Genomic DNA, 22,847 nt, shown 5'->3' on the forward strand with positions numbered 1-22,847 from the left:
GACCACCTGGCCTGGCCTAGAGCATTGATAATCACTGAATGGCTTGGCAGTCCGGGGGTGTGATTTTTTTTTTTTTTTTTCCTATGGGAGTCCAAGTCTGAGATTAAACAAAGAAATGGAGGTGAAGGTAAAGGGAGGAGATGGGGTGGGCCTCAAACCCACCCCGCTCTGTGAAAATAATATTAAGTACTCCCCCATCGTAGGCAGGGGGCCTGTGCAGATTAAGTTGGGTATAGAAAAAGAGTTCTCTTCCTTAATTCTCTGTGAATCCAGGAATCTCTGTGGGTTTTTTGCCACCCTTATCCTGTGGATGACGGTCCTCGTATTGTACTTCACAGGGGAGATATTACAAAGGGAGACAGGGCTTCCTCCCCCCCCCCATTAGTCACAGCCACAGGGGCCAGGAAGGTAAATGAGTGAGGCATTAGGGAGTGGTGAGGATTGTGGTGAACCAGAGAGCACAGGCTGCACCTCAGGGCCTGGTGGCTCTTCCTCGCCAGCCAATTGTGGTCACACAGGAATGCAGACCGAGAATGGGCAGAGAATCCTATTTTCCAAACGAAGCCAGATATCCAGATTTTTCTGCAATATATTCCCAGTAATAAATGTTGGCAAGTAATTTCGTTTTTTTAAAACTCCCATGTGGGCCAAACAAAACACATCTGCTGGCCGGATCCAGCCTGTGGGTGGGCCTCCAATTTGCAAACTCTGGTCTAGACTGAATAATTCAAGCTTTGGGACCTGTACCCCGACTCCCATCCTACCCCTTGGCCTGGTGGAGGCAAAGGATCTCTCCTAGGGTAGCGGCTCTCAACCCTAGCTACACATTAAAGTCACCAGGGAAGAGAGAAACTATGTACTGATGCCCAGCTCCACATCCAGAGCTTCTGATTTAACTGGTCCAGGTAGAGCTCCCCAGGGAATATGCAGTCAGATTTGAGCATCCCCACTCAAGGGCAAGAGCAAAGGGGGTGTATTTGGAGAAGGAGATGGTCTTGGGAAGAGAGTGCCCAGAAGTCTGAAAAACAAAGCCAGGCTAGAAACCCCTGTCAGGGCGTGAACTTTCTGTGCCTCCCCCTGCTCTATGTAACAGTCATGTAAACAGCTATGAAGAGTATGACATTATGAAAAGTTTTGTCTTCCTATTTCCATCAGATACCTCCAAGCCATCACTAAATTCTCACAGCCTCGTACAGGCGGTGGTGGTGATGGTGGGTTTGTGTGTGTAGGCGGGGAGGGCAGTAAGGGACAAGGTAAAGGCATCTTACTCCTTCCGCCCTCCCCCACTAACACCCACTCAGAGAAGCAGCATCCCCCCAATGGGGCTAAAGCCCAGGAGCTCCCAGGGACAGTAAGCCACCCGGCGGGAGGGAAGATTCTGCAACAGGGAAGCTGTGTCAGGCTGCCCGAGCTGCAGAGTTAAGGCATACCACCCCTTTCCCCAATATTCCGGAGGAAGGTGACTGCTGAAGTTCGGATGAAGGGGGTTGACGCTTGAGCGATGAATATCTTTGCTACCTAGTGTTTGGCCCGAGGTAGCCTATGAATGCTTGTTGAAGGAATGGAGATGATAGAGATAGGGAAAGAGACAGAGACAGAGAGAGAATATGGAGGGATCAATAACTGCCTTTCTAGGCAATTCTTTTTCTTCTCCCTCCCTCCCCATGAGCAAATAGGGAGTCTGTATGGGAACTGGGTCCACTAAACCTTGTTTTCCATTAGCTGCTGGGCTTTCCGGCAAGTTCACGACTTGCCAGGGTGGTTTCATACAAAGGCTTCACTCACATGTATTAATTGGCCCTTAACACACAGGAAGACACCAGTGAGTTTTTACAGTGTGTGGAGGGTTTTTGAACCAGGAACCAGATTCCTAGTTTCCCCTGCACCCACTCTTTTCCCTTTGAAGTCAACAGGAGCCCTGCTCAGGGTGTCTAGAGAGAAACAAGGATCTGATCTAAGTGAATTGTTAAGAAAATGCATTAAAGTGCTAAAGTAAGATTAAGTTACCCAGAGAAAATACACTCTGGCCAGAAGAAACTGCAATCAGAACCATCTGAAGGGGGTCTGAGAAAAGAAGAAAACGTATTTTAAAAATTCAGTTAATGTGTTCAGTTGCCTCAAAGGAAATAAAGACCCATTGTCTTTTACATGTTTAAAATATGAATTGCCAATTAATGATGAGATTGGCAAATGCTCTACAATTAAAAACATAGAAATGTTTGAGGCAATTAGAATAATTGTCATATGTTAATTATGGGTTGATGGGTTTTGCACGCTGCCAGCAATTACCTTTTGAGGCTGAGCTTTTCTGAACAGAGTCCAAATCCATAGAGACGTTGATAGAATAAGAACTGTCTTCCTTGTTGGCATGCCTGCCATATTTCCACTGTCTTTTAAGGTATGTAATTATTTTTAATTAGGTCTCCAGAAGAAAAATTTTTAGTATATGCTTTACTAGGTCATCCTTAACGAACCTTGTAACCAATATGAAAGGAGAGAGGTATAGAAGGAATTGGATGTCAGGCAAACCTTGGTTTAGATATTTACTAGCTGGGTTCTTTGGGCAAATTGCTTAGCCTTTCTGAATCTCAAAGTTAAAAGAGGAAAATATATACCTTACAGGGCTGCTGGAGGTCGATATTTATGTATCCCCACGTATTGTGCCTGAGGCAAAGCAGATGCTCAATAAAATTAGTGATTGTTTTCCTAGAAATAGTGGCAAAAGCATCTCAAGCCGGGTTATCCTTTCAACCATTTCATTAGAGTAAAATCCTTGCAGTTACTATTCTTGCAACTAGGACTGTCGTATGTGACCGTTCAGGTTATGCCCTGCACAGCTTCTAGGGTAGTCATTGACCTGGAAGTCTCTGTGAATAGTGCCCCCTGGGGTTGTGCAGTGTACAACCTTCACAACTCTACATGGATGCTCTGCTTACACCCAGGATCCTAAACTTAAATCCTTTTTAATCTTTGGTCTTTCGATAAACATGTCCTGTTTATGTGCATGAGACCTTCCCCCAGTTGGGCTTTTTTCAGCAGTCTTTGTCAGAGGTTAACAGATTTCCACCTGCAGGCCTAATGTGGCCTGCAGCCTGTTTTTGTAAGTAAAGTTTTATTGGAGTGTAGTTAGACCTGTTCCTTTATGTATCATCTATAGCTACTTTTGAGCTACAATGGCCCAGTAGAGTAGTTGCAAGAAAGACTCTATGGCCCACAAAGCTGAAAATATTTACTCTCTGTCACTTTACTGGGAAAGTCTGTTGACCTCTGGTGTTGATGACCGTCTAGCCAAATATCTGTTTATCTTAATTCCAGGGAAAGTTAATGGCTGATGCCTGTTTGTTTGTTTGTTTGTTTTACTCTCACACTTACGTTGCTGGGCCAGGAGGTGGGGTAGATGTTTTTCTTGACCCTAGTTGCCACTTCCAGACCATTCTCCTTCCTCCCTCTCCCAAATCCCTACAGCTCTGAAACTCATGATTTTAGATTCTCCCATCCACCCCCACCCGCCTTGTGGCAGTCATCTACCGATCCCTGAAAATGTTAGCTCCCGGCTCACTGTTACTCTCAATAATCTTCCCATTGTAATCCTTGGTAATTGTCATAATCATTTTCATAAAAGATCATAAATGATCTTTCCATTATCTTGGCCTCTCAGGTCTTAAATCAGATCACCTCCAATGATTTTGCTTTTATTCAACGTTCAACCGTGTCTGGAGGGCTAGACCTCCGTCTTCCACACGCTCTCAGCTGCTGACTCCTGTGGTCATTTCCAGCCTAGTCTTTGCCAACTAGAGCAACCCCTGCCCAATCAGGCTTCTCAGCTCACTTCCTGTAGCCCTCTGACTTCAATGACTTCCAAACCCTGGGATGTATTCCACTGATGCTACACCACCCTTTTCACAGTCCCTCACCCCTTTCTATCTTCACATCCCTTACTGCCTCGCTTACACATCATCATGGCCTATAATTACTCTTTAGCATAGAGTCTCAAGTCCCCCTGCCCCTTCACTGCTTCATAACACGCTTCCAGCAAAGCCTGAGTCCTGGTGATGTCCAGTACTGGACCAGACTACAGCTGAGCACAGGAATTGGACTGATGAGACACATATAGCTGCGGCCACTTTCATTCATGCCCTCTAACCTCGAGTGGACATTTATGTTCCCTGGTCATCCCTCACTCCCACTCTCGTAGATGATTTTTTCATGCCTTGTCATGGCTCACTGAACTTCAGACACCTCCACCTGTATTCTCTTTCTCAGTGATCTTGCCTCCTGTTTCACGAAGGAAAAGAAGCCTCCGCAGACTTCCAGCAACAAAGCTACTTGCTTCTTTGCCGTATAATCTGCCTTCCAGCTTATGTAAGGCTCCGTGGTCCTAGCTAAGATCAACCTCTCCATTTTTCCACTGGAGTCCATCCCCTCTTGCCTATTCAAAAATATCTGAATTCTTGAATTCAAATCTCCACATTTCTCCCCTTCCTTAGTACATTATTTGTTCTTCCCATTTTATACAACAATATTTCCATCATTGCAAATATCATGTTATTCCTCTCATCTTTTGATTCTCTTTCCCTCTTCAGCCACCATCCATTATTCTGTTCCCCTTTAGAGCACAAATTCTCAGAACTGTTATCTATCCTCATGGTGCCCAATTTTAACCTTCACTTCTCTCCTTAACATTCTCATCATGCTTTGTTACCTTTACTCCACCCAAAGGGCTCTTGCCAAGGCGACAGATGAAATCTGTATTGCTAAATCCAGCAGTCAGTTTGTAGTTCTCCCTATGACCTTCTGAAAGTATCTGACATGGCTGACTGTTTCTTCCACTTAGCTTGCAGAACATCATGTTCTCCTCAGGGAGGGGGTGTCTCAGTCATGGGTAAGAACGATCTAAAAGAGCCTGAGGTGCATCTGGGTTGACTGTATGGAATGCAAGAGGAGACTCCTTTTATAGAAGCCTCATCCTTGTAAAATGGACGCTTTATCTGAAACACAATAGCCCTCTTGTTCCTGTGATGCCCCTAGTGGCTAAGAGGGACGTGGGGTAGAGGGATGGAGGTGGGGAGAAGGGATGGAGGTGGGGAGAAGGGATGGAGGTGGGGAGAAGGGTGAGCCCTGAGTTGAGTCCTTAGGAGCTTGTGACCTTGACCAGGTTACCTATAATGTCCAAGCCTCAGGTTTCATATTGGTAAAGTGTAGATGGGAATACCTACTACATAGGCTTGTTGTAAAGAATAAATGAATTTGTGTTAGAGAAAGCCTGGGATCCTAATTACAAACTAAAATGCCTGTCAGGGTGGGCAGGAAGGAAATATAAATTAAGACAGTCAGCAGATGCCTAACCCCTAAAGGCAGGTCATATTTAAAACTTGAAAATAAACACACCAGGTCAAATAAATCAAGTTTGGTCCACCTTTTTACTGGGCTGGTGGCTGAGACACGGTGGGTATTCAGTTAATATTAGACCCCCTTTCTTTTGGAAACTCACCTTGATCAGTCAGTCATTCAATCAACCTACTGTGTTTCACGCCCATGACATTCATTCAACACATCTGTCCTCAGCCCCCTCCGTGCCAGGCACCATGCAAGGTCAAGTGGTGGTCCCTTCTCTCAGGCTCCATTTCTACTATTACAGAGGCTGACTGACAAATTGTGAAAATAATTGCGAACTGTGAAAAGTGTTATAAAGACAAACAGAGGGATGCGATTGAAAGGAAAAAAGTGGAAGAGGAGCTGGGAATCCACTGTAATAAAAAGGAAGTGTATGAGAGTGATGGCTGAGAGCTTGAGTTCTGGAGTCTCATTTCCTGGCCCTGTGACCTTAGGCAAGGTCCTTATCCTTTCTGTGCCTCAGTGTGCTACAGGCAGGCCTCGTTTTATTGAACTTCACTGTATTGCACTTCACAGATACTGTGCTTTTTACAAATTGATGGTTTGTGGCAACCCTGTGTCAAGCAAGTCTGTTGGTACCCTTTTTCCGACAGCATTTGTTCGCTTCATGTCTCTGTGTCACGTTTTGGTAATTCTCTCCATATTTCAGACTTTTTCATGACTCTTACATTTGTTACAGTGCTCTGTGATCAGTGATCTTTGACGTTAGTACTATGACTCACTGAAGGCCCAGATGATGGTTAGTGTTTTTTAGTAATAAAGTATTTTTTACTGAAGGTATGTCCATTGTTTTTTTAGACATAAGCCTATTACACACTTAATAGGCTACAGTATAGATAAACATCCCTTTTCTTTTTCTTTTCCACTATGGTTTATTACAGGATATTGAATATAGTTCCCTGTGCTACAAAGTAGTACCTTGTTGTTTATCCATTCTGTATATAATGGTTTGCATCTGCTCATCCTAAACTCCCAATCCATGCCCCCACCCCCTCTGGCAACCACAAGTCTGTTCTCTAAAACGTCACTTTTATATGCACTGGAAAGCCAAAAGTTCACGTGACTTGCTCTATTGAGGTGGTTGGGACCTGAACCCGCATTATCTCCAAGGTTTGCCCATATTTTATAAAATGAAGATCGTAATAGTTCCTACCTGATAGGACTATTGAGAGGATTAAGTAAGTTAATGCATTTAGAGCACTGAGGTCATTCACTAGCGCATAGTCGGTACTCAGGTAAATTAGCTATAGGGCAGGCAAAATGTTCTAGATGTGAATTTGAAACCTAAGGTTCTAGTAAGGTGACCAACTTGTCCTGATTCACCTAGAACTTTCCCTGTATTAGTGCTGGAAGTCACGTTCCCCGGGAAACCCCTCAGTTCTGGGCAAATCTAGACGGTTGGTCACACTAGGTCTACTTCCAGCCTCTAACTAGCTGTGTGACTTTGAGGCCATCTTATGCCTTCTCTGGGTCTGTAAAATGAGTTCAGACCAGATGGGTGGTTCTCAAACTTCATCACGTATGAAAACCTCTTGTTGTTAAAACATGGGAGGCTGAGCCCCACCCCAGAGTTTCTGATCCAGCAGGTCTGGGGTGGATCCTGACCCACGGCACTAGATGGTCACGAAGGTCCGTTTGTCTTCCAACAGTCTGTGATTCTGTGTTTGCTTCCTGTGAGCCGCTCATGGTCTTTATGGGAAAATGAGGTTCATGTACAGAAAACCATGCATTCCGTCAGTGAGTCATTTATTCCCTCAGCGCTGTTTCTTGAACACCTGCTGTTTATCCGGTACTGTTCTAGCTGCTGGAGGTACTGTTCTAGCTGCTGGGGGTCTCGTAGTCCACAGCACCACAGCTTGTTGCGGTAGGGAGTCAGCTAGGTGGGCTTTGTACCCTCACAGCCCTGCCCCTCCCAGAGGTCAGGCACAGTAAAGACTCTTAAGGAATGAGACCTGGAAAACAGTGTAAGATAACACAAAGAAGCAGTAAGCTCTGCCTTACAGACCTTAAAGGTAAGCATACAGCCACCTGGGGGCGGGGAGGGGTAAACTAGTCTGTGCCCAAGAGCTACAACCCCCTACCATCCTCACCCCTTCTGAACATCCACACCCTAACTCCCTACCTCAGTGTCAGTTTTATGGCCGGGACTCCATTTTTTGAGATTCATCCATTTGTCTCTTATGAAAAATAAGGTAAACCCTTTAAGCCTTATTTGATTTTTTTCAGGAAGAATAGGATAGGACTTCCAGGATTTCATCCTTTCAGTGATTTTATTTTGCTGCCAGCCACATGGGAGAAGCTATCTTTTATAAATAAGCAGATAGTCTGCATTTCTCTCGTACGAATTTCCAAGCGGGGAGGAAGGGAGCTCGTTTGGTGGCCTGCTGCAGAGCCAGAATATTTATTACCCAAGAAGTTTTGTTCAATCGCGTCAGCCGGTTGGTGTGTTGCGTTCAATCAAAGGTCCTGACAAACATGCAGGGAAGGTCAACTAATAACACTAATTTTCTGGACACTCCTAATGACAGGTTTATTTGATTAGACTTTATTCCCCCCTCCCTCCCATCTGCTCACGTTTTATTGCATGTCCACTTAGCCACATTTGTTGTTTCACATACCTACGACTGCAGAACCCAGCACCCCAAAAGTTCGTGGCTTAAAACAAGGTCTGTTTTTATTGGTTCCCATTTTTGTGGGTCAGGAACTTGGGCTAGGTTCAGTGGGGATGGCTTATCTCTGCTCATGTGGTGCTCACACATGTCAGAACCGGCATGGTGTCACTTCCACCACATTCTGTTGGTCAGATGAAGTCACAAGACCATCGCAGATTCAAGGAGGGAGGGGACATTTACTCCACGTCTTGATGGGAGAAATTATTGGTGACCGTTTTTGCAATATCCTTGCCTTCTCTGAATCTTAGTTAATGCACTTCAAATAAGACAAAACAGTGGTTTTTTTGGTGAGGGGGTCTTGTTTTTGATTTATAGCATCTAAATCCACAAGAGTGTCAGAACTCCCTCAGGGAAATAAGGATATTTAAATGATTACCTAAAGAATGTAGCTCATGGATAAGAATGACAGTGAAAAGCGTATAATATGTCTGGCTATACGTTTATGATAAATTTGAAATGTGTCAAAAACCCAACTGTCCTTTTGGAAACAAATATAACAGGCCGTAAAATTCTCCAAATGCTTCTTATTAGCCTGAACGCATCTCAAAGAAAAAGAGAATTGAACGGCACGAGAGGATTTGACCAAAAATCTCATGGGCAGCAGATGTTTTGAATGGTCTTTAGTTGAGGGGCAATAATGCCAACCACATGCCTGCCTATATTTTGGAAATTATTTTACTAAGGGCTTGTGAAAATATGGAAAATGTACACACAAGCACATAAAAATGCATAAAGTGTGAAGAGTATGGTCTATCCTTGTGGCAGCAACGGGAAAGACAGTCACAGGAGGTGTGTGTGTGTGGGATGTATAAGGTGACCTGGTGCTTCTTAATCCTTAAATGTGCAAACGAATCACCTGGGGGCCTTGTTTAAAAGCCGATCCTGATCCAGTGGGTCTGGGATGGGAGCTGAGATTGGAGTTTCTGACGAGCTTTAGGTACGTAGATGCATGGATTTGAAGAGAAAGATTATACACGATGGCGGACAAGGGGGTGCACAATACGTTTCCTTCTTTACAGAGCAGGTAGAGGTCAGGCACCAAATGTTGCCTCTATGCCTACCATGTGCCTGAAACCGGGCTAAGACTCAGGCTCTGAACTTAATGAGCTGCCAGTCTAGAAGGAGTGATAAACACAAAACATTATTCCAATAGAGAGTGCTGAGAGAGTGGTGGGTTAACTGTGATTCTGCTGAGTTAACTGTTAATTAGCAGAGGCTTTGAGCTCCTGAACCACTAACGAGGATGTGGCTTGGGTTAGTTGATTGACTAGAGTCTTGGGATCTTCATCTATAAAATGATCTTTCCAATGCCTGCCTTCTAGAATCCATATGTGACTTGAGGGAAATTAAGCCATAAAGTGAAATAATGCCTCACGCATAGTAAGTGCTCAGTAATGATTAACTTTTATTATTATAGAAGTCCTGCCATGTATGGTGGAGGAAAAGGCCAGTATATTTATCTTTAAAATTTTGTGCTTATTAATCAGAGAGGAAGTTCAGAAAAGCAATTCACCAGTATGGAAAAGGAAAGAAATTATGTCCATTCTCACAAGATCCTTGAGAAACAAGCGTCATGACCCATCTCCTAAGACATCTACTGAATGTAAAATGTGTGTGATGGTGGTTGAAACGGAACTTTGATTTAAGGTTCCACTTATTCTTGACCCTGTGAGACCTTGACACATCATTTAACCTCAGCTTTCTCATCTGCAGAGTGGGAACAGTAATAACTGTCATTGGGGGCTTCCCTGGTGGCACAGTGATTGAGAGTCCGCCTGCCGATGCAGGGGACACGGGTTTGTGCCCCGGTCTGGGAGGATCCCACATGCCACAGAGCGGCTGGGCCCGTGAGCCATGGCCGCTGAGTCTGCGCGTCCGGAGCCTGTGCTCCGCAACGGGAGAGGCCACAGCAGTGAGAGGCCCGCGTACCGCAAAACAACAACAACAACAACAACAAAAAACTGTCATAGTCAGGGCTTCTTTGGTGGCGCAGTGTTTAAGAATCCGCCTGCCAATGCAGGGGACACGGGTTCGAGCCCTGGTCCGGGAAGATCCCACATACCACGGAGCAACTAAGCCCATGTGCCACAACTACTGAGCCTGTGCTCTAGAGCCCACGAGCCACAACTTCTGAGCCCGAGTGCCACAACTACTGAAGCCCACACGCCTAGAACACGTGCTCCGCAACAAGAGAAGCCACCGCAATGAGAAGCCCACACACCACAACGAAGAGTAGATCCAACTCGCCACAACTAGAGAAAAGCCTGCCCGCAGCAACAAAGACACAACGCGGCCAAAAATAAAAATAAATTAATTAATTAAAAAAATAACCATCATATTCAAAGTTTATGAGGCTCAAATGTCATAACGGATCTTTGGTGGCCTCAGAGACGGCTTGAAATCGTGGCCTCATTACTTATTAGCTTGTGTGGCCTCGAGCATTTTTCTCAGCTTCTACCTCAATGAAGAAAGTACCTAAAGCACTCTGCCAAATGACAGATACAGAATAAGCGCTCTGTAGATGACAGCTGTTGTTATGATGTGACCTTGCTTTGAAAAATATAAGGTATATGACTTCATGAAAATTATTATTATAAGTTATGATAAATGTGCTGTTCTTTTTGTTTGTTTGTTTTGCGGTACGCGGACCTCTCACTGTTGCGGCCTCTCCCGTTGCGGAGCACAGGCTCCGGACGCGCAGGCTCAACGGCCATGGCTCACCGGCCCAGCTGCTCTGCAGCATGTGGGATCCTCCCAGACCGGGGCACGAACCCGTGTCCCCTACATCGGCAGGCGGACTCTCAACCACTGCGCCACCAGGCAAGCCCAATGTGCTGTTCTTTCTATACATTGAGGTGTTGCTTCTGAGTTGCTGGTAATAAAGCATAAACTTTGATTTCCAGCCCCCCTCCTCTTTCACGTGTGGCTCCAGGTGATAACTGGAAAGGCAGCTGATTGGTAGCGAGAGGTACGGCTTCTGGTGATGATGTAATTACCCTTCTCTTCATCATTGGAGCAAAGAGGCTGCCTCTTGCACTGATCATCGCTCCAGAATCTCAGAATTTTGAAATGCTCCTAGGTTTCGTAAAGTTTTTCTTTATTCTTTCAGTGAACCAGTTAAAATTGCAAGAACAAGCATGCAGGGTCTAGTTTGTGTTAGAAGGTAGACTCTAGTGGTTTGGGGCCCCTGGTTGATGCTGCTCTGTAGGAATGGAAGGGGACACTGGCAGGGGCCCAGATGAGCTTCAGGCATCGGCCATTCTTGCTGTGGACGTGCAGTGACTGCAGCCTGGCACCGTTTGGGCAGTGACCAATATTCCAGTAGCCAGAGATTGCACAATAAAGCATACGTCTCCCCACCTCCACCAAAGGGAAAATGTTGGGATGGGGAACAGAGAAATCTCCAAATTGTCTCTTCTTATATTCCATCTCTGGACTCGTAAGCTTTGTCTGTTACCTTGTCTACCCATCCTTGTCACTGACAGGAGTATTATGAGGAAGGAGTTAATGAGTACACAGCTTTATTTTCCTTGGAAGAGAGATACAAAACAGGCTCAAAGCAGGGCTGTCATCACCCTGCAAGTCTTCAGGGGTTTTATAGGTAATTATTAACCCTTTGTGGCATGCCTGGGGGGGAAAACCCTCTATGCTGAAAACACCTACTAAGATTTCCCATCTATGGTATGTACCTGGACCCTCAATTATTTTCAGAGTTAAAATTCAATAATACCTTAAAAATAAGCCTTCAATGTATGTCGCCCTAAACAGTTGATAAAGCCCCCCAGGTCCTATATCAAAATGGATCCTTCCTTAACTGTCTTAGTACTCAGGTCAGAAGTACCATTCTCCTTGTTTTCCATTTGAGAAAACTGAGGCTTAAAGAAAGGAAATAACTGGGCAAAGGTTTCATGGGTAACAAGGCTTGGCTAGAATCCAGGTCTTCTGAATACGGCCCTGGTGGTCTTTTCATGTACTGAACATGGTGTAAACTCTCTTCTCACAGAATGCATGTCTGAATCTCAGCATTCTTTAAAACCATCAAATATCACCACCCAGAACTGTCATAAACCACCATGATTCGGTCCCCTGGAATTTGTGTTAAAAAAAAAGTCCATGTGATCAATCTGCCTTCTTGTTATTTTGTCATTTGCTTGTCTCCTGCTTGGTCATTTCGGGCTATTTAGATTTGGGGTTTGTCTCTTTCAGTGGGTTTAGGATGATTAACTGCTAGAGCTTCTGTTTTTAAGAGGGAGCCCTGCAGTGATTTTTGAGGGGGATTTGAGTCCATGCTGGCCCCTGGAGTTTGGTGTCTGGTAGATTAAAATTAATGGGAAAACCGAAAACTCCCTGGATGACCCCTTTAAGGAAAAAGTCACTCTTTAAAATTGGGAAAATGGCAGTGGAGGAAAATGAGGACCCAGAATGCCCAAATCAACTGTCACTTGGTGCTGAATGGACCAGTACTTGCTCTTTTATAAGCAGGGACAGAGACTCCCTTAGAAACTTGCCCTTGTTGTCATTCAGGTCTTTGTGATTTTAGGTTGTGGCCACAGGTGAATTCTCCCCTGAGCTCTCCAAGCCCACACTCTCCTTTCAGTCACAGGCAGGTTGCTAGTATATGGGCAAACTTCCATACATGGTATGGGGAGCAGACATGACTTCATGCTCTGCTGTAGACAAGGGGAACTGCCAAGGCTCAGGCGCCCAGTCCCTGCAAGTGTTCCTGCGTTTTGGTATCCTTCTCTCTGGCTGCGTGGTAACCAGACCACAGGGGCTGATTTAGATTTGTGAGCACATCTTTACCTTGCTGATTCTCAACTCCTATCCTCTTATCCTCCAAGGAAGCATCTCACAGGTGCACCCACAAGCATTTGGAAAAACATTTGACAATAAATTTCCATTTTACAGTATCAATGATGGAACAAAGCTGAAAGATAATTTTAGGTCAACATCTCAAGGGGTTCAATGAGTTCATTTTATTTCTGCTGCAAATGCTGTTTCATCTGAGGTGGGGCAAGGCAGGTCTGACAGTTTCGTTTAAAGAAATGTTCGTGGGTATTTTGCATTAAATTACTGTTTTGTGTTCTTCGGTCTTGAAAAATTTAAGAAACATTGACATAGCAGACTACACCAATTCGGGGTCATTTAAATCCCATCCCTCCTCTTATTACTATTATTTTACCGAAAGGCATTATAACAGAGATATACTGCTTCTTGTCCAGGTGGAAGGTATATGTTTAATGTGGATCACAAGTGAAACATAAAAGCTGGTTAAAGCCCTAGGTAGAATGGGTCAGGCGCAGCCTTTTTCTGATAATGTTTCTTGGGAATCACATTTGGATTGATTTACACACATATTTGAGCATTGTATTGGGCATTACTACTGAGATCATGTGGAGGGTGGGGGAAGGGAGGAAGGGAGGAAGGAAGGAAAAAATGAGGGACCAGTAGTTGACAGCATAATAAATCAGAAGTGGGAGGGGGATAAAGAGGGGAAGGAGGGAGCAAAAAGAAAGGAAACCAGCAACCCCTTGGCTACCAAGCCCAAACCCAATTTTGGTTAAAGAAAAGAGGTGCTCTCATGACTGAGGGAAATTTTAACATCTCAATTAAAGCAACCCCTTAGAATGTGTCAAAAATGGGACAAAAACCCTTAAAAAAATTTTTTTTTCTTTCAGAGGAACATCTCCCTTTCGTTTCTGTAACACAGAAGTCAGATTTCATTTGCTGGCACAGATGTTTTTCAACAGACATGACTTGCTTAATTTTCCTGACAATGTGTTCAGTTATGTTAGAGACTTGCATACTCTTGGGAAGGGGCATGAGACACCAGCAAACCCAAACGCGGATAGGAGCAGCTATATATCTTACTGTGCTAGTCTTTTAACTTTTGCAGTGTGTGTGTGTGTGTGTGTGTGTGTGTGTGTGTGTGTGTGTGTGTGTGTGTGTGTGTGTGTGTGTGTGTGTGTGTGTCCCCGCGCAGCGCCTGCTTTACTGTTTCAGTACACTGTCCTAACACTTGGTTGGTTACTATGTTCGGATCAGTAGGAGCCAAAGTTAGTAGCTTTGTAACAATTACTAGTTGCCTTTTTACTCTGTCTCTGAGGAGTACTCGATGTACTGCTTCTTGAAAACTGGCTTTAAAACGCTCTGATTTAAACAAACAAAGCAACCCCTTTGTCGAAGGCTGGAGTGTTTCCAGGAGTACCCTTCGATTCACCAGGGCGGAGGTGGGGGTGGGACTGTGTACACCTTTGAGATTCGGTTTCTGCATGCAGTACACATTCATTTTGGTAATCGAGGACATATTGCTGGATTTAAGAGGTCAAAAACAAGTCAGGAGCCGAGAAGAGCTCCAGGTTGTGAGAGAGGAAGGCGGCCACCCGTAATAAAATAACTAAAGATGCCCCATCAGTAGGAAATTAGTGAAGTTTTAAATCTGCATCTTTGCTCCTAGTGGGCATCTGGAAAATGGGTGTGTAAACTTGCTGTCAATCGCTGGCCCTGTTTGCAGTCTGGGAAGGAGGGAAGAAACTTTGAGCCCAGACCGCTCCAAAGCGGGGGCTTTACCCTCTTTACCAACGTTCTTCCCTCCATTAAACGCAGAGGGAATACCTTTATTCCTCCTCTCCCCAGTGCGCATCCCCCTTCTCCATCATCAGTCAGCACGTCCCCTTTAAGAGCCGGAGGCCGTCTCTCCCTTTCTCCTCCCAGTCCCCCGCCCTTCACACCTTGGGTGGGAAAAGAGAGTGGGGCGGGGTGGCCCGAGAGGCAGGAGGGGCGGGATCATGGCGAGAGCTCCAATGGGCGTCCAAGCTGGCCGCCGTGGACCCCGTCAGCCAATGAGCAGCAGGCGGGGGGCGGGGCGGGGCGCTGTTGCAAAGCCTCCAACGTGGGCTGGCTGGAGGCCGCGGGGCAAGAAGCCCAGGGGGTGTGCGAGGGCTAGCGGCCGGGGGCGGGGCCTCGGGGATCGGCCGGGGCTGCGCCCCGGGGAGGCGAGCTGCTAGCGGTTGATTGTTCGGTTGCGAAGTGTGCGGGGTTCTCGCAGAGCGGAGGAGCCGTGCGGAGCCCGGAACTGCGTGCGCGCGCTCTGTCTTCGGCGCTGGGACAGCGAGGCGCACCGGGTCTTTGGAGCAGTGCGGGGTTGGCCGCGCCGTCCAGCCCGGAGTCTGCAGCTGGACGCTCGTAGCGGCGAGGAAGATGCCCACGGGCGCAGAGCTCCGGCTGCGAGCCTGAGCGCCTTCCTCGCAGCGGCGGCGGCACTTGGCGTGCACGGGCACTCCGAAGCCCGGCCAGGAGCGCGGCGGGAGAACGAGGAGTGCCGGCCAAGCACCCTTTGCCCGGATCCGTAGGGTTCGCAGCGGGCACGGGCGGGTCGGCCCGGATGGGCGCGGGGTTCGCGGCCCCCTCCGGGCGCTGCGGAGCGGCTCGGGCACCGGGGGCCCGCTGAACGCCGGAGTCGCCGCCGCAGAGAGAACTTGTGCCGGCGGCCATGTCCCGGCGCGGAGCCTAGTGCTGAGCGGAGCCCCCGCTGGCCCGCCCGCGCCTGCGGTCGACCCGGACCTCGCAGCCCCAGCGCCGGGAGTTCGCTGCGCGCTCCAGACAAGATGGCGCGGCCGGTCCGGCGAGCGCTCGGGGCCCCGCGCCGCTCGCCTTGTCTTCTCCTCCACTGGCTGCTACTGCTGCTGCTGGTGCTACTTCGGCTGGAGACCGCATCGGCCGCGGCCGGCCCGCGGGCGCCCTGCGCTGCCGCCTGCACTTGCGCTGGGGACTCGCTGGACTGCGGCGGGCGCGGGCTGGCGGCGCTGCCCGGGGACCTGCCCGTCTGGACGCGGAGCCTGTGAGTGCCGCCCTTTCCGTCCTCCCCGCGCCCCGGGACGCTGTCACTTGGGGACGGGGCGGCAGGGGTGTTTCCCCGGGAAAGGGGTGCGGATTGAGTTGCTTGTATGTGAAGTTGAATGAGCGGGAAAACTGTTCGCGTGGGATCGTAGTGGTGGTCCCTGGGGGTCCGGAGGAGAGAGGGCGTGCGTGCGAAGAAGTCGGGATGGGAAAAGCGTGCGTCTCGTGAGGATCTGGATGTGCGCGAGCGTGGGTCTTGGGGATCTGGAGGAGGAAAGTGTACCTCGTGGGGGGAAGGATGTGATCGAGCGTGGGACATGGGGTATGAAGGTGAGCGAGTGTGGGTCTTGAGGTTCTGGAGGAGAAGAAAGTGTCGTGGGGGTCTGGAGGTGAGTGAGCGTGGCTCCTGAAGGCCATCTGGGAGTTGGTGAGTGGGTGGGATTCTGGAGGTAAGAGAATGTGAGTAAAGAGTCAGGAGGTGAGGCTGTATGTCTGTGGGTGGAGAGTGGGAAACATCTGGAGGGGAGAGAGTGAGGAAGTCTGTCTGGGGGTCCCCGGGTGTTTCTTTTTTTCCCTTCTGTAACCCAACTCTCTGTTGTCTGAGCTGCTTGGCCTTCCAGTGGGTAATGAATGAAGGTGACTTTTGCCTCCAGTCTTCCATTTACATTATTTATTAGTGAGAGTGTGTGTAGCTGCCTCCTCATCTCCCCGGGACCTTGGTGGCCCGACTTGGCTCAGGCCCCGGGGCAGAAGGACATCCTCTGAGCCCTTCCCTGGAGGACCCCCTGAGTTATCGGGCTTTGAGAGTTCCTGGAGATCTGTGACTGCTGGAAGTTGGTCCTTTTCCACCTGGTTGGCATTTTAGGGAACTGTGTTCCAGACCCTTCCTGTCTGTTCCCTAGGGGACCCATTGGGCTTGACGATCCAGTGGAGTGGGGCCCATCCTCTAGCATTTCTCCTCTATAAACGGTGCAAATTAGTTTTGGAGTATTGCTACTTTGGAAGAGAGTGCCAGGCTCTGGGTTGATTTAAGCAGAGTGTGTTTTACCCGCAAGAGGCTCTTTTCTGTGCTGTCCAGATTTTGGCCTATCCGGACTTGGTGGGACACTTCTTACAGGAGGTTTGGCAGGAAAACAACAACACCACCACATTAGATTTCTGTAAACATGGTAGAATGTCATAGGCTTTAAAAATTTCTGACAAATCTAGTCCATGAGTCAAAATGCTGTCCAGTTATCAGTAATTAACATCTCTGCAGAACTGTTAGTACCTTCCAGAAGAGGCCTAGGTTGAATAGTTCTGCTTTTCAGTTGAATAATTGGACATCTTTCCTAGAATATAGAAGAGGCACAGTAGTAACCTCAGGCGGGACATTCACTGCTCAAAAAAGAGAAAGAAAACTGGTGACACCGGTTTTAACCAACACCTGTGGCTTGATCTAAGAACATGTGGTCTGGGAATCTGGTTGCTGTGAAGGGAAAGAAGGGAAGTTAATTCCTTTCTGACGTGAAGATCCTGTACCTTTGAGAGCGGGGCACAGATCTTTAACTTGGACCACGCTGCACATGGGTCACTAGTGATCAGTCCTACAGAGTTCTGAAACTGGACCGTTGACTTATGTGTAGGATTTCTCTTCAGTATTCTGCTGTTTCTTTGGAATCCCCTTAGGGAAGACCAGTGATCAAGGTGTGGGTTTTAACACAGGTGGTGGCTGGGTAAGGTAGTGGGAGATGGAGCCCAGCGTTGTCATTAGGTAGTATTGTATTCAGTTGTGGTCGTCTTGGGTATTGTGGGTTTTCCTTTACATACTCTTAGTTTTTTAAAAAGTTAAATCATGTGGATGGGATCAGACTAACATCTTAGGTGTTCACCTGTTGGAAGACTGACTGACTCCCAATGCCAGGTGTCAGTGGCATTGTGGGGAAGGCACTTAGTTCAGAAGTGGTGGCTTCCTGGAGAGGACAGGGTGTCCTCTGTTTTCACTTTCCTGTGGCCACAAGATCCACTTTGCCTTGCCCTTTAATTTCTGGAGCAAAACTACTGGTTGTTTGGAGGGCTTTCTGTCTGCCTAAGGAGTGACATTTCACAAGTCATAAATACCTTTAAAATTGCAGTCTTTTCTCTTTTCCTCACACAGTTGATGATTAGTAAATGCCAAACTGGCTGTTTTGAGCTTCAGTTAGGCTTGATTATACTGATGATGGTGTTAACGGATTTGATTTTAAGATATGAGTAGTATGGCTTCTGGTTAGTATGTGGCAATGTGGTATTCAGTACAGAATGTATATCCTTTGAAAAATGTTTGTGAAGTTTTTTTTTTTTTCTGATTAAAGAAAAAGCAAGCAAATGTGTTTTTATTTTTCCCTAGACTTCAGATTTCTCCATTTAAGTCATTAGTCTTAGTCTAAATTTTGCATCAGGATATTTATATCTTTTATATTCCTGGCTATGATTCAGTAAGACTTTAGGGGAGAAAGTCTCTGTCTATAATAGAATAAAATACCTTATAGTTTCACCACGTTTACACCCTCCGAGTCCATTGTGTCTAGAAAATGCTTTGAGCTAGTTTATAACCCCATGAACTAGATTTACTGCAGCTAGTTCAAACAATTTCAGGCTGTGGGTTTGAGATAGAAGGGGACCTGTGGCTTTATGGAATTTTTTTTTTTTTTTTTTTTTTGCTTTTGTAAACAGTGCATCTAATTTTGGAGTTGCTCCTAAGCCCCGCATAAGGAAAGTAAAACTCTTTAATAGTGGATGTAAATGCGGTTTGAATAGCAGAACTGGAATGGCGCTGGGAGAAAGGAAAATACGTTCATTCCCAGGGCCTGAGGATAACTTATTCAACACAATAACTTATAGTTGTAGTAGTTGAGCCATTACTTGAGTTTGCCGTCCCATTACGTAGGTGCAATTGGCCTTGTCCAACTAGCACATTCATAAATAGCTCCCAGCACTGCCACTCCCTATTCCAACTTCCCAGAACCTTAGAAGAAGTTGAACTTCTTAGAACTCAGATGTTTGCTTTCTTTGAAATTATTTTGGAGAACATGGCTTCAGAAGCTGTTTAAGACACGTTAAACACAATGTACCTTAGACTCTTGTCTGTGGCATGAAGTTGAGCACAGTATTGCTTGCTTACAGGGTCTGGCAGCTAGCTCAATGATGGCCTAATGGGATTGTGATAGGAAGGCAGGCAGGCCCTTGGAGGAGGAACAAATGATTCTCCTTCTCAGTGTGGAAGGAAGATGACATGGCATTCGGAAGCAAGGACATCCCTTAAAGGTCACCGAGTGTGGTGATTCTGAGTCACATTAAGACAACTGTATTGATTTGGGTCTCTTTGTATTTTGTCTCCCTTCGTGTTTGCAGTACCGAACCTGGGTGACTTAATAGAACCTCTGTTGGTTTGGGCACCAAAGTGGTGCTTATGATTACATTAGAAAATAAACGCAGGTCCCTTGGTGGTTGCCATTGTAGTTGGGAAGCATAGAGGGCCTTTGTCTTTCAAATTTTACAGCTGTGCTGGAAGGCCCAGGTGTTGGGATGTTGTGAATTAAGGGTTTGGAAAATATTTTGCATCCTGTTTATGCAAATTAGATTTAAAGTGCAGATGACCAAATTGTTCCAGAACCTAAGCTGAGATTCTTGTGTGTGTGTGTGTTTTTAAGAAGTAGATTCTTGTCTGGATTACCCCGAGGTCTTCTCTTCTTCCCATTTTCCTCTTTGAGTCTCTGTATCACTTAAGAAGAACTCAGCAGACCATGAGCATCTTCCGATTGGTGGGGGTGGGCAAAGCGTTTTTCTGAATAGGGACCCTTTCGAACACAGGGTAATGGGCAGAGAGAAAATCTGAAAAGTGCAAGTGCTTTTAAAGTTTTGGGCAGCTTTAGTCTGAGCTCAGAGTCCTTTTCTTTGCAACAAGTGTCACAAGCCTGGCCTCAATTCCCCTGCATGATGGAGCACTTATCTGTTAAGAGTTTTCTGACACTTTTTTTGAGTTAAGTGGAAGTGTGGGAAATGAAATTGGTTGCCTTTTTAAGGGACAGGATTTAAGTCCCTCTGATATGAAATTATGGCCGTAAAATCTAATTTTTGAGGACTGTGAAATTAGGAAGTGCCGGGAGACCCCCAGGGCCCAATACAAATGAACTGTGTTGGCCCATGGTGCCTCTTGCCTTTAGGGTACGTCAGGGCTGTTCTTGCTCCTCCTTTCCAAGGGACTGTGTTAAAAAGAAGCGTGCTTTCCTTTTCCGGAATTACACTGGGTCACCAGATTTCCCAACCTTTGGACTTTTGAATGTATTGTCGGCAGTAATTCTTCATCTCCAGAAAGATGACGATTCTGTGCAGAGTAATGAGAGCTGGTTCCCAGTGGATGTCCGGATGCACGGGCCCGCCAGCCCTGCTCCAGGGGCCGCAAGTTTCTCTCCCTGCCGTGTTAATGCCTTGGCCTGAGTTCCCCACGCAGCCTTCCCTGAGCACGTTGGGATGGCCTCTGGCTGACCTTTTTCTCTCCCTCAAACACCACGCTCACAATGAAAGGGCCTCTCCCCCATTCTGCAGAGGTGTCTCCCTGGTGCAAAGGCTTTTCAGCATCTTCTCTTTCAGAGTGGACAGGAATGCGAGAGAGCTACTAGGGTTTTGTGTGACTTAACAATGCCCCCGGCCCAGTTCTGTGCACCTGCTGTAGCCCGGAAGGTCTGTTATCCGGGAAAGGAGGTTGTTTAAAATAGGCATTGGTTATTTTAAAAGTGACACCAGAGAGGGAAATCTGGGAAAGGGATTCGTAGAATTGAAAGTCGCTCAATAAGCAGTCAAGGATGTTTGTGGTACCAAGGTCGTTGGCTTAAAACTCAAAGGGATTCCTCTGACTTACCCCATAAGTTGAAAGACTTCAAGTTTCATGAGCAGACCTGATTTTCAACGACTTGTGAATGAGTTTGGTGATATTAACTCATTGGGGACCTTCCCCCTCCTCAGCAACTGCAACTTGAAACCCTGGGGGTCTTTTAGAGCAGGGCTCTGGGCTGTGTTAATATTCAGAGCTGTTTACAATGGATGCAGTTTCAAAGGCTGAAGGCATTGTCTTGAGACAGGAGGGAGGAGAGGTGGGAGGAAAGTCCCCAGGCAGAGGAGGGGAAGTATCTAAAAATCTCCAATGTTCCCTGGCAGGTGGCGAATTTAGGAACCGTTAGCGGGGTTTTTTAATGACTTAAGCATGGCATTGAACCTGTGGGTCCATTCCATCTACCTCCCGGCTTCAGTTCATGGTGTCTGTCAGTAATGTGGCTGTCTTCTGCCTATTAAAGTGTAGGAATCCGTCAGAAACTCAGATCTGTTTTTATGTCCTCACGGAAAGAAGTAGGACTTTGAAGACCAGAGGTTAAAATTTTCACAATAGTTAACCCTCTTGGAGTTATTTTTTTCTGTATAACTGCAGGGTTTAGAATAGTAGTCCAGACTTACCTAATAATTGGCCAACTGTAGGACTAAGCCTGAGAAATTTTCTACTGAAGAACCTGATAGACGATTGTTGCCATGAAGCAAAATTAATAGTTAAATCAGGATTACAGAAAAAATGAATATTGTGATTTGTCTGTGGTCTAATTGAAAGTTGCCAATTTGTACCCTGGTTTTGTTTTTTTATGGGCTTCTTTTTTTTTTGGTGGGGGCATGCTTATGAATTTTTCTTAGCCAAAGGCATTATGCTTTAGTATAAACATACTATACTAGTATGTTTACATAATTTAATACTTTACGTGTGGTTTCAATATAAGTACTTTACGCATAATCTTCTGAAACGCAAGCTATAAACCCAGTCTGCTTATAAAAGTCGCTCTTTTTTTAAAAAAGCTGCTTCCCTATTTCCCTGCATTTCGTGCTTTTCATGTCCTGCCTTCAGGTGTTCTCTTTGTCCTCTGGGTGGGCCTTTGATGCCCGATTGCACCCTGGGTCTTGGGTTGGGTTATTGATGGGGAAAAGAGCCGGTGAGGGCAAAGCTTTCCTTCACTCTTACTCTGTTAATTATTTGGGTGCCTCATCCCTGCTGGTCACACCTAGTGCTCACCATTCACTAGGGAATAGTGATGAAGAGATTGGAAATTATTTCTAGGGTCCATTCCTGGCTCCACCACCCTACAGCTGTGTGTGTGATTTGTGGCGAACCTCTTCCCTTTGTCTCTAAAAAGGGGATCATAATATTCTGTCTTAAGCTGCTGTGAAGACTAAGTTAGGTGACACGTGTATTCAGCCCAGTCCAGTGTGAATCAGTCACCTCAGGCTGAGGCCCCAGTAACTCACGTTTTGCATCCTCTCATGGCAAGTCTCTCCAAGTCAGAGTTCCTGGTGACAGAGGCTTCCTGGGAAAAGTTTACTTTTCTGATAATGAAGATCTCTTTTGGCGTAAGCAGGTGGCAGGGCTCACAACCCAAACAGCCTTCTGCCGTGAAGTTTTTGGTGGTGTGTATAGAGTGAAACTTTATGTGCCCTTGGGAAGCTCAGACAAATTCAGGGGGGAAGCTATGAACAGTTGCAAAAAATTATATGAATTATGCAATTAGCAAAAATGATTGAGGTGGTTTATAAATGTATTCCAGTTGTGCAAATACTTCTGTCTACTGAACATTACCCTTCTGGGAGGTGGGGTATGGGAAGGAGGCCGGGAAGTGAGAGGCCCTTAAACTAATAATTTTATCCCATTATTTCCCAGGGTTTCATTGAAACTGAGCCCTATGAGATGCTCGGTCAATTGCTTGGAAACATGCAGATGTGCTCTTCCTATCAAGGGTTAGGTTGCAGGCTGGGGCCGGCCGAATCCTGCGCTGTACCCACTTCTCTTTGGAAATGTTTGGGGGAGGAGGTGTGAGGGGAGATGATTGTGGGGTTGTGTGCAGAGAGCTGGAGAGCTCTGACATTTTTCGTTTGTTTTGGTTTGTTTGC

At 46.4% G+C, this 22,847-nt stretch overlaps 1 protein-coding gene across 4 annotated transcripts in view; it reads left to right on the forward strand.

The window, feature by feature from the left end:
* Positions 1 to 15,019: 15,019 nt before the first annotated feature.
* The window catches only part of LRIG1 (leucine rich repeats and immunoglobulin like domains 1), a 121,404-nt gene continuing 113,576 nt past the window's right edge, over positions 15,020 to 22,847 (forward strand). The window contains exon 1 of one of the 4 annotated variants that reach the window (XM_060161386.1): positions 15,020 to 15,906. In XM_060161386.1, coding sequence (XP_060017369.1) covers positions 15,674 to 15,906 — 233 coding nt within the window. In that variant the 5' untranslated portion in view covers positions 15,020 to 15,673. The remainder of the gene's footprint in view (positions 15,907 to 22,847) is intronic. The other 3 variants (XM_060161384.1, XM_060161385.1, XM_060161387.1) reach the window with 3 other exon arrangements.

Source organism: Lagenorhynchus albirostris, chromosome 10 (genome assembly GCF_949774975.1).
Source record: "Lagenorhynchus albirostris chromosome 10, mLagAlb1.1, whole genome shotgun sequence".
Classification (NCBI taxonomy): domain Eukaryota; kingdom Metazoa; phylum Chordata; class Mammalia; order Artiodactyla; family Delphinidae; genus Lagenorhynchus; species Lagenorhynchus albirostris.